The sequence below is a fragment of the Monopterus albus genome, unplaced genomic scaffold (genome assembly GCF_001952655.1).
Source record: "Monopterus albus unplaced genomic scaffold, M_albus_1.0 scaffold28.1, whole genome shotgun sequence".
In the NCBI taxonomy this organism is placed as follows: domain Eukaryota; kingdom Metazoa; phylum Chordata; class Actinopteri; order Synbranchiformes; family Synbranchidae; genus Monopterus; species Monopterus albus.
The window spans coordinates 1,531,365-1,543,240 of record NW_018127908.1 but is presented as its reverse complement, the minus strand read 5'-3'; the positions used below and the strand labels follow the sequence as shown (position 1 = coordinate 1,543,240).

The 11,876-nt window shown below is 39.5% G+C and overlaps 1 protein-coding gene across 8 annotated transcripts in view; it reads left to right on the top strand.

Moving 5' to 3' along the window:
* The first annotated feature begins 453 nt into the window (after positions 1 to 453).
* tnr (tenascin R (restrictin, janusin)) overlaps positions 454 to 11,876 on the top strand; it is a 158,602-nt gene continuing 147,179 nt past the window's right edge. For 2 of the 8 annotated variants that reach the window (XM_020595657.1, XM_020595656.1), the window contains exon 1: positions 455 to 525. In XM_020595657.1, coding sequence (XP_020451313.1) covers positions 484 to 525 — 42 coding nt within the window. In that variant the 5' untranslated portion in view covers positions 455 to 483. The other 6 variants (XM_020595658.1, XM_020595659.1, XM_020595662.1 and 3 more) reach the window with 6 other exon arrangements.

Here is an 11,876-nt window from a genome sequence, read left to right as displayed (position 1 = left end):
TTAAATAGTTTTTGAATTCCACCAGGTAATAAATTGCTCCTGGCTTTATACATAAACACAGCAGTCTTATATCCCACTATATCCAAAAATTTTAACAATTTAGACTGTATGAAAGCTCCATTGGTGTGATCCCTATACCCCATCTTATGCACAATTCTTATCGTTCTTTTTTGTAATATATACACTGGTTGAAGTGAGCTTATGTATGTATTTCCCCAGTTTTCAACGCCATACTCTAAGTATGGTAAAATCAATGAAGCATACAAAATGCGTAGTGCTTTCCCATCCACAATATATTTCACCCGTGCTATTATAAAATAATTATAAAAACCTTCTGAACCTTCTTGAAAAATATTATTGGCATCATTAACGACCCAGTAATGATATTATATATCTGACACTGGTGAAATGACCAGATTGGCTCCCATATCTGATCCAGGACCATTACTATCACAATAGTATCCATCCATCCATTTTGTTGTAATGCCGCCTTCAGTCACCGGAGGCGCTCCACAGCTCATGCAGGTAACACACCTGGAGTTTGGATGTGGATTAAATTGGCTTTAATCACAAATCCAATTTATACATATATTCTTCAGAAATATTGCTGAGATGTTCACTTTGTTTCTGGTGAGTTTTCTGAAATGTCTTCAGTTAAATCATAAATGAAACAACGTTAGTATGAAGCAGTGAAACCTACTTACTTACCGACTTACTTTAGGCCAAGCTCTCGCGTTTCTCGCAGCGCGTTAGCATGAGTTACTTTCACTTCAGCCCGGTCATCTTGAACATGCATTGACTATCTTTGGACCTCAAAGAAGCCAATGAAACTCCAAAACCTCGCTAATATAACGTGTTTATCCGATGTCGACACGCGCACTGCTAGCCGTCGGTGTGTGTTTAATGCTCAGTCAATGCTGTTTGCATCTCCCCCCGCCCCACTAAAATACAACATGGCATTTAAAGACTGTCCACTTTTTGTTTATTGACCTATGAGGTTTGTTTTCAAAATAAATTATTCATTCTTAAAATCTAGGCTTTATCCCAAGAAAGACTTTAGATTCCTGCAGTAATATTGGATTGAAAGGAAGCACCCACTGATTCAAACAAACCAAAAGTGTTTGTCCTTATAAATCCATAGACTAGCCCTGTTTGTCATATGATATAGCCTGTATCATATTGATCAGCTTGTTCCTGTGTTTAGAAAACCTACCATCATCTCATACTGAAAGTGTTCTTTTTCTTGGTAGAGTGCTTCACTTTACAGTCATTAGTCTTATCCTTTAAGCACTTTGTAATTTGTTTAGAAAAGCATTATATATATCCTATAGGTAAAAGTTATTACAGAGATAAATTGAAAAAGAAGAAAGTCTTTTGCATGGCTCAAAAGTAAAAAAAAAATACCACAGTATAGTTTACCTAAAGATGACATTTCCCTTTAACGCTTTGCCAGTTTTATCACTAACCCTTTGGGTGATCGGTGACCTGAGTTACAAAGTGTCAAGAGTTTTAATCTTTCCTATATGTATTGTAGTCTCCTTATTTTTCAGTTAAATTTATTCTACTGTCATCACAAAATAAAGTTTGTTTTATAGCATTGTAAATGCAGCACTGTTGTTTGGACAAAAGCTATTTTAAGACTTGAGCACTGGGAAAACGTGTGTATAAACTAAACAAGTAGTTGATTCTTAAAAAAATGGTGTATTTAGAGAAGGAAGCATTTTGGAAGGTAGTTGATGCCAGTCAGTTGTTTTGCAGTACATGATTTAAAGGCCAGCTTATTGTTGTGATTTCGTTTAGCTGAAGTGGGTGCCTACTCAAACCCTAGAGCCAGTTCACAGCACAGTATCATGCTCTCTGTGAGTAAAATCTGATTGTGACTCTTGGTGCAGCGTGGAGAGAAGCCAGCCACTAGAGGCTGCACTAGCAAAGACAGAGATATATGGATCAAAAGGAAGAGAGTGAAAGCCAGAGGAATCAGTGGAGAACCAGCCAAAAAAGAGATGGCGAGGTAGCATGCTGTTCAGCCAAGCAAGACAGAGTGAAGAGACAGCAGGAGTGAGCATCACACCAGCTGACAACCTGAGAGAGAGCTACTCCACTAAGAGAGAGAGAGAGAGAGAGAGAGAGAGAGAGAGCGGAGCAGCACTCAGCCACGTTGCCTGTCCTCCTATTTCCCTCTGCAGAGTGAGCGGCGGAGAGGAGAGAGCACTTCTGAGTCTTGTGGCAACGGCAGGACCACATACCACTTGACCAAGAGATCGATGCGCTTACGCCAAGCCACACAGGAAGGGTGAGCAGCCCACAGGACGTCCACATACTGCCACACACACACACACACACACACACACCCACAGAGTAGCCTAAGGGACAGAGAGAGTGAGAAAGAAGAAGATTACCTAAGGCCAAATTGAACACATTCAGCTGGTCACTCAGAGCAGGTGAGTTGACTTGTGCTTTTGTGGAGCAGGTGCATTTGGCTTGTGACACAGGTGTGTGTGTGTGTGTGTGTGTGTGTGTGTGCATGTGTCTGAGTCTTGTGTCTTTATCTGCCTTTGTGTTTGTGCTGGTTGTGTCTCAGTTTTTCCCCTGTGATAGTTTATGCCTCACTTTCAATTCAGTGAGCATTTATTAGTCATCTAGTCAGGTGATTAACTGGGGAACCTTGGTATCAATCAAGCTGTTATCATGCTGAGCAGAGAGGACCACAACAATAGCTACTTAACGACCCCCTCTTCCTGGTTTGTACGTGTATGTGTAGTTGGAGTGCATCTTCCTGTATTGGAGAAGATATTTGTCATAATAGGTGAAATGCATCTGAATCACAGCCACTTGGGTAATTCAATAGAGTCAATATAAAAGGTGGCTTTGAGAAAACGAGGAGGTTGATGTAATTGCATGGCAATTTGTCACAACTGTCATGGGAAGGCACTGATTTTTCTCTACATAGACAACTTATTTTGTCAGTTCTTTCTTACACATGAGTTTGGATAAACACTGAAGGAACTGGGTTGAAACAACAGTCAGTTGTTTTGCAGTACATGATTAACATTGGTTGTTAAAGGGAAAAAATCTGGACACTTTGGAATTTAATTTGATTAAAACATACTTTGAACTAGCTGGTGTGATGATATTGCGGTTGACTGCAGACATATTTGTAATAGTTCTTGAAGTTGCCCCAATCTAAATGGATTTACAAATGCATGGAAAAATGGCGAAATTGTGTCATTGGTTACAGTTTAAAAATGCTTGGGGAACATTGCTTTTCTTGTTCAGGTAATTCAGATCTTTAGAATGTGTTACCATCTCTAGCCATGCATTCTCATGCTGTAGGCTACCTGGTTTGGAAAATGCAATGCCATACTTAATATGTCCCATAATCCATCAGTTTGAGTCTCCTTCTTACCACAGCCCCCGCCCCTGCTTTTCTCTTTTCCCTTCATGTCATCCTGTGAAGGTTATTGCCATGCATCGATATGGCTCAATTTGTCAGCCAGACATATAGTCCATGGTCACAGCAGGGTACCAGGTTGAGTGGATTGAGTGTTATGTATTGATGTTATGTATTGACACAGTATTGAAAGCGGTGGTGATACACAGCACTGGATCTGAGAGAAAACGAGAGTGACAGAAAAAGGCAGAGGCAGTGAAAAAAAGAGAATCACAAGCAGAGAGAAAAGTAAGATGGTAAACAGAGGAGCTGAGCAGTTAATTTCTGATGCTGCTTTTGTGTGCGTGTGTAGGCTGTGAGTGGGGAGGCTCGAGGTTGTCGTCCTTTGGATTCATCACGTCTCGCACAGAGCTTGGCTTTCTCTCTCTCCCATGCGGGTCCAGTGCCATTAAGTTGAGACCCCAAATCTGAAAGATCGCTTTCGTTCCCCGTCCCCTTTTCTCTTCCTGAACTGTCTCTCTCTCTCTCTCTTTGTCTTTACCTCTTGCTGACTCATTACTCACTCTGCCCCTCTTTCTTACACACATACACACACAGGGAGGAGACATCGGAGCAAGTGTAACTGCATTTGTGGAAACTTCTCATCATAAAACATGCATCCATCATTGAATACAGAATGAGAGTGCACAGAAATGTGATTGAAATTCTAAATAATACAGATTACTGTCCTTTGGCTCTGATATCATATGTAAAGGTGAAGAAAGAGATGCTGTAGTGGGTTTGGAACTACTGAACACTCCAGATTTATGGGAAGCATAATAATGGCGATGTGTTACTGGCTAGAATGAATGCAAAAATATCAAAGTCTTAAAGCTCATTGTTTTTACTTTGCTGTTTGTCAGTCTGGATTGGCGCTTGTGTTTAGTTAAATTGCAAATACAAACTGTTATTATAAATCACTTAAGAAGCAGGTGGTATTTGTAAAAATGTTCTCACATCCCCATTGTGCCAGGATTATCCTCACTATTCTCCTCTGTCTCCAAATCATTTACATTTATTTGAGTGCCAATGGGCAGCTGAACAAGATTGCAATCGTCTGTGTGGTAATTAATAATTTACATAATGCTTCATTTTTTTGTGTGGGGGGGGCTATTTTCCTCTGCGCCAGAGTTAATTGCATTAGCTAAGCTACCGTCATTACTTATCGTTACAGAGACAGTTAAATGTGGACATATCCAGCTCTCATTAGCGACTGCATCATCCATCAGCTGCTGCACAGATTTAAACACAGTAGGAGAAAAGAAAGTGCAGAAATCTTTAACTGTTTGCTCTTCTTTTTGTTGTAACTCAGACACCCCTCTTTATCACACAAGCTCAGTTTCTTTTCTTGTTTGCTAATTAGATTTATACTGTTATATATCAGAAACAGGCACACAGTCGTATTACTATGAAAACAATTCTCAGAACTGTTTAGAGAATACGTTGCTTGTTTCAACTTAAGTATTGATATTTTACATTACACACGCTTAGAGCGGTATTAAAAAGCCTCAGGGAGACTCATGTGGAAACAGAGCATTTTCCTGACCTTCCACCTGTGGTTCATTTTTTTCAAGAAGCACCTCTGCGACCTTCTGTGCTATCAGCTACATCTGTGTGATGAATCCTGAGTTGACTGCTCTGATTTATGTTTTCAAGGCAGAGGAGGCAGACGTGCTGAACAAAGGTGTGAACTGCTACTTTCTTGCTTGCTTTCTTTTTCTTATGCTGCTTTTTCCCTTTTTGTGTTTCTACTATCCTCTCTCCATCTGTTATCTCTCCCCATGGGATTAGGCTTTAGCTAAATGATACACAAATGTACAGTGCAATGCATAAATGTGCAGTGTACGGGTGTTTACAGAAATGTTGCTCCAAAATTATTTTGGCCAAAAATGTCTCGTATCATCAGTGTTCTTCAGTCTTTCCTGAAATATTAACTCTACTAACGTAATACAAGCCATTTATTAGGACATCAACCACAGAACGGTGAACCATATACTGCAACTATGTTGGACTCTGCAAAGGTGTTAAATAAATACTACAGAGTGCTATAGTAGTGAGAACTAAAACCCGGAATTGAGTCAGCGTTTCCAGTTCTCTCGCCCTGAAGTCAGTGGGTGTTTTGAATGGGTTTTGGTTAGATGTCTGAAATAAGGTCTGTGATTAACACAAGGACAATACTTTTTCATGTTTTGTTCTACGATATAAAATATGTTAGTCAATACCCCACTCATGATATTTAATGCTTTTATGTGTTTTAAAAAGTCGGTCGCTAACAAGCGGCTAAATCAGACTACAGAGGTTGCCTTGGATATTATACGTCATCACGCCGAACACACACTCATCTCCTCACTGTCAGGTGGGTCCAGCAGTCCCCCACTCCAAATGAAAACTTTGCCACATGCAAAGCTGCAGGTGGCCTGTCAGGAAGAACATAATGTGCTCTTAATTGTGCAAGTGTCTGCATTGTCACCTAAAATGCATTCTCTATGTGTCTTTCTTGCCAGGTATTTGTATTGTGTATTGCTGCTAACACAGAGGCTCTTTAATAAACCACAAATTGGAGACGATATCGGCAGTGAATATTACAGCTCTTCACTGTTGTGATGTCTCGACCACAAAGCACTTTATTAACAGACGAGGGATGAGTGTGCCAATTATGCTGATCTTATCAAGACACTTGTCTGTCCGACCGCCCTGGGTCTCACACAGTGCAGCATGTGAGACTCTCTCTCCTCTGCCATAAGAAAATACATGAGATGAAGAAAAGCAATTGCAATGTGAATGAAGGGCTGATGGAACAGCAAGTCTGCAGTATTTGCTGTTTAGAAAGCCTGACCCGGCGAGACGTTGTAATTCACATATGTACCCTCCCAGGATTGCGGCGTGACAGCGCCGAGACTGGGAAAAAGAGGAATCAATGACTGATGATGGACTTTTGTATTTTCATGCTGGTTTGATGCTGTCTGATTTATCCACTCAAGTGATCATGCTGTAAAAGTGATCGGAAGTGCTTTAAAAGCACATACACTGTATATCACAAATGATTTACAGAAGCGGGACATGAGCTTGGAGTGTGTGTGTGTGTGTGTGTGTGTGTGTGTGTGTTTTTTTTAAACCTCTTTGGAGCTTTGTTTTACTGTGTTTTAAACTGTGAGTGAAGAGAGGGAAAAAGACATAGTTGATAAGAGTATAAAATGTGGGGAGCAATGTGAACTGCCCACTTGAAATAATGCAGGTAAGATAGGAGAGCTTTACAGTTGTTTTTTTCCTTTCCATCCTGTACCTGTCAGGCAAATTTCCCTCTAGAAACAATGTAGTTGGGCTTATCTAAGCCTCTGATTTATGTCGTATCATAGTGTTGTAGATGTGTTTAGCTCTGTCTTTATTTCAGTCCTTGAAACTGCATACATCGGAATAGCTGCTTTTGCCACTGTGCTTCATACTGAATCCAAATAGCCCAGACTTCAGCTGAGTGTTCTTGTTGGGCTAGTTCACCGTTTCCAGGATTTGTGGCATGCAGTGTTGCATTAAGAAGTACCTTCCGCAGCCAGGATGTGCTACATCTTCTTTACAAGTGCGTAGTCTGTTGAATCTTGTGGGCATATGTTTAAGAGGTTTTATTTTTTTTTTTTATGCCCCATCTTCCAGTCCTCCCTTGCATTCAGAGAAGCTGGGCAGGACATGTTAATGATCCTCATTAGCCAAGGGGCTTGAATCCAAACTGGAATTCTTCCACTTGAAGTCCTACTCAACATTTGGTGTTCTTCTCCCTTTCTCACTCCCTCTCTGTCTCACTTTCTCTCTGCAATCATTCTTTTTCTCCCTCACCATCTTGCTCTTTTGCTCTCTCCTCCTTCTTCCACCTGAAAGTCTGCACTGGGAAATAGTTTGTAAAGGTCTTCTATCGCTTTCACCTTCTTCTTCTTATGCATGTTTTTTTTCCAAGATATTTACTGCACAAAGCAAGTCCCTGGGTGTTGATGTGTTTGAATGGGTGCATGGGCATGTGATCCTGAACGCATACACTGCCGCTCTCATGTCCTGTGAGAAGGAAGTGTTCCAGATGACCTCTGATACTGGTTGCTTTTTGTTCCCTACCGTGAAGTAAAATGCTTAAAGTTCAGGCGCGAGTCCCCTCCAGGCAGCCTGTGAAGGATGCTCAGAGATACAAACATGCCAGCCCAAGAGACACCTTTAGCTGAAGGGTAAATCTGCTCTTGCTCCGTTTATACAACAGTTATGCTGCACTGAGAGACAGACGTTGTTTGATACCTGGCTGACTGGGAATTATCTGAACGTCAGTCCTGGCTCCTACACTTACATCACTGTTACTTATCCCAGTGTTCCGTCTTTATGTTACCTTTATTTAGGAAGGGAAGTCACACTGCACTGAGGGGGAAAATGTGCCCTGAATACATAAATTATTCTGAAGTACAGGCTCTCTGGGTTCTGTTAAAATGTGTGTAATTTGAATTTTTGGAGAATATTTTTATTGGAAAGTCTCTCTGAAGGAGGAAATTGGTAAAGAACTACAATTTTCCACAAGGTTTGTTGTGTAGTAAGGGATGCACACTGAGTATCATGTGAAGCAGTTTAAATTTGCCATTTGGAAATAATAATAGTGTTTCTCCAACTGAATGATCTGATTGGACTATTAATTGGAGTGAGAGTTCTGATAATTATATTTATTTAGTATTATTAAATGAGAGAGTTCACTGCGCTGATGGTTTGGTCTTCTACTAATTAGCCCATCAAACTGGCAACCTACAAAAAGACACATTGTACTAAAAACTGTCAGCTCGGTGTTTTTAGTTAACTAGACAGAAATGTATGAGAATATTTCTCACACTTTAAAATGTAAGACAGCCTGGCATTGTTTCTGGCACTATGTTGAGGAGACACAAACTCCAGAGTGAGCAAAGATGTCTTTTTGATGTTTCAAGTATCATCCAGAGTCAGTTTGGAGAAGGAAGAGGTGAACACTGTGGAAAAGCCTTGAAGCCAAAGTTGTTTTTAAATCTTTTGGAGAAATTCCAAAGTCTCAGAGTCATTTGAGACATGTCCAAGTCTTAATTCTTGTCAAGCAAAGTCTTCAAAAGCAAACTGTAAATCAGGTGCAAAACATTGGGGTCTCTGAATGCTGATCAGTAAATTACACTGACTGTTTTCCTTTCAAAGTTGTGTTAATAGCTGAGTGAATTCTTGAACTTGGAAAAAGTAGTTTTACAACAAAATTCAGAGTCTGAGTCTATTTTCAAACTTTTATTAACTTGTTAGCTCCCAAAAAGCCGGTAAGTAGACCCTGCAGACCTTCTATTCAGATTGTGTTAGTGCTGTTATTTCCACAGTCAGCAGCAAGACCATTCAATGCATGGAGCAAAAAATTAAACATTCAAGCTGTATGTATGTGGAAGACCTTTTTGTTAGGGTTATTTAGTTTCAGGGTTTTTACCAGAAAGACTTGAGTTGGGGCTTGAATAGAGTCTTTTTGGGGGCGGCTGTGGTTCAGTGGGTAGAGTGGTTGTCTCCAAACCGGAAGGTTGGAGGTTCGAATCTCGGTGCCTGCAAGTCCAAGACACTGATCCCCCAGGTTGCCCCTGATGGTTGGAGCCATCGGTGAATTAGTGCAGCAGATGGCTGCCTCGGTTCTGTACCAGAAGCTTTGTGTGTTTAATACACTTGGCCAAATAAAGGTGATTATTATTATTATTATGCTTCTGCGTTGGCGATATCCAGCGCCGAAGGCATTATGTTTTTTGGGTTGTGGGTCTTGTCCATTCTTGTGAACATGATATGTCAGGAACATCTTGAGGGAATTTCTCCAAATTGGCACAACATCCATTTGTACTCAAGGATGAACTTGTTAGAATTGTGGTTGTCAACATTCATTTGGTTTTCAGTGAACTTCTAGTTTTGCTTTAAAGTGTCTAGTCAGGTCTCACAAAAGGCAAAGTTGAGCTAGTCCTTACTTTCATAAATCTGGCTGGAGTCCAAGTCTCAATTTCATAGCTCTTCTTGTGGCTGAGCTCAATTTACCAGGCCGATGTTTGCTACAGTAGTTTGTTAACATTAAAGTAAATACTGTTTGCTCATTGTGATAACACAGAAAGAAGCAAAACCTATAGTTTTCTCTTTGCTTTGTTTGTGCATAGGTTGACACAGAAAGCCTGATTATACAGTACTGAATATTCCAGTTGAGTCTTTGAAGGGTTTCAGCCTTCCTGACTCTGAAGTATGCAGGCAGATTTAGCCCATCAGTCCTTTATTTAGGTTTTCATAACCTGTTCTGTTGCTGTCTGACTACTGTATGTTGCATCTCTTTATTCCAGGTTCATTTTAATCACTAAAAAAGGATATCTCCTTGCATCTCTCTCTCTCTCCAGAATAAATACTAATTTGATTCTTAAAAAAACACGTTTTAGATGAAATGTGGCTACCACAAACCAATCAGATAGTACCTTCACACACCAGTTAATTGCACATGTGATTAAGAACTAAGACAGCTCTTTGTCTCTGTGAACTTTCCATCTGTGTGCCATTTACCGGAATGGTGTCATTAACTTAATATGTCCTTAGCTCATACAAAAAGTCATTCTCATTTCTAGCACACCGAGCAATTATAGCTGCTTCAGTTGTCCCATTTGCATAGTTTCATAGATTATGCATTCTGATCATTTAATTTCCAATTTAATATGCAAAACAGAGCTTTTACATTTTGAATTTGCATAAGATATACTGTATCTATTAATTGGCTTGACTTAGCAACACTGATGTTTGGCTTAATACCACACCATGTGGATACCAGTGTATTAATCAGCATTGTTATAGTAAAACAATCTGAGCTCGGTGCATGTAGACTGGCCATCAAAAACCAAATCAGGGAGCACCGACATTTAAACCACTTCCTCAGTAGATTGATTGTAATTTTCACTGGCTTCATGATCTAAGACTGCACAATAAAATGCTAGGGATGCACCGATACCACTTGTTTTTCAAGCACAATATGAGTGCATTTCCACCACGCAAGTAGTTAATGATGCTGTATTTCTACTATAAAAATTACAATTATGATTAAAGTACATTGACTTCAGAGATTTTTTTTATGGTATGTTGTTTACTTTTTGACTGTGGTCAAATAAAATGTACTGACATCCCAAAATTAAGATGAAATCTGTTTAGGTAAGCACAGCACTGCCATCATTTCTATTAAAATGTAACTGAATGAATTTCACTAGCTTACTATACAACATAGTGTAATGCAGATTCTTAACCTTTTTGTTTTAGCGTCAAAATATATTGCAGTCCCACAAAACCCCACCACCACCCAAGTCATTAGAATTTTGAGACGAGTGTGAAAGACTGAAAGGCTCATTAAAAAAAAGGGAGGATGATGGTGACCATGCAGGAAATAAGGTCAGTAAAGCAAACTCGTAAGTTTTAAGCTAATGAAGGGATGTTTCTTTCTGGTCTCAATGTGTAAATACATGAATAATTTAATCTATAACAATTTTAAGGTTGTTTTAAGCTATACCTTGACTGATGTACCTAAATACCAGCCTGGCTTTGCGCTCTTGGACCACCTCTGCTGAAAAAATCCTATGGGGAACACTGAACTGCACTGTATTTTTGATAATATTGTATGTGGAATTTACAATTTGTTATTTACTTAAAAAGTTCAGAAACGTAGGTCAGTAACAGAAACCTGTTATGTATTCTGTGCGTTGCTTTGTTGCAGCCCAATCCTAAATGATATAAACCTCTACAGGCTTTTCATTGATTTCTGTGAATCGGTATCTATGCCTTTGAATGGTGCCGATACATTTTTCAACCTGCTTTCATAGGACTTCACTTTGTGTCAGCTACCATGTGGAAGACTTGCATCATACATGATTTTTGGCCTTTGACCATGCTGTCATCAAATTTGCAACACTGGGGCTATTGCAGAAAGAGGAAATATTTTGCTTCTTACTAAAAGTCTGAAGAGAGATAACACTTGTATGTACAGATAAACTGCTGGTTTGTCAAAAGTAGTTAAACTACATAATTCCCTTTAAAATCACACATTGTTTTTACATTTGTGTTTATGGTTTAAAATGAAATCTGCACGTGCCATCTCTATTTCAAACACCCAATTCATTTTCTAAGCCTTTGGTCACAAAAAAAATTTCTATTTTGCCTTCAAGCGCCTCCTTTTGTGGTAGTTATGGAAAGTTTTACTTTAAAAAGCAGATGGAATTAACGTGATGCAATGGAGTCATTTGTTGCTGCCAAGCTAAATTAAACTAGTCAGCTCCTGGATTTGCTACATGTTGCACAGGAATAAAACTAACAATTTCCTAAAATGTAGGACTAATTCTTCAAGCTTTTTAAAGAGTTTTTTTGGGGGGGTTGATGTGTTTATTCATGTTTGACAGAGTGTTCCTTGTTAGCTACTGTCTAAAAAAAA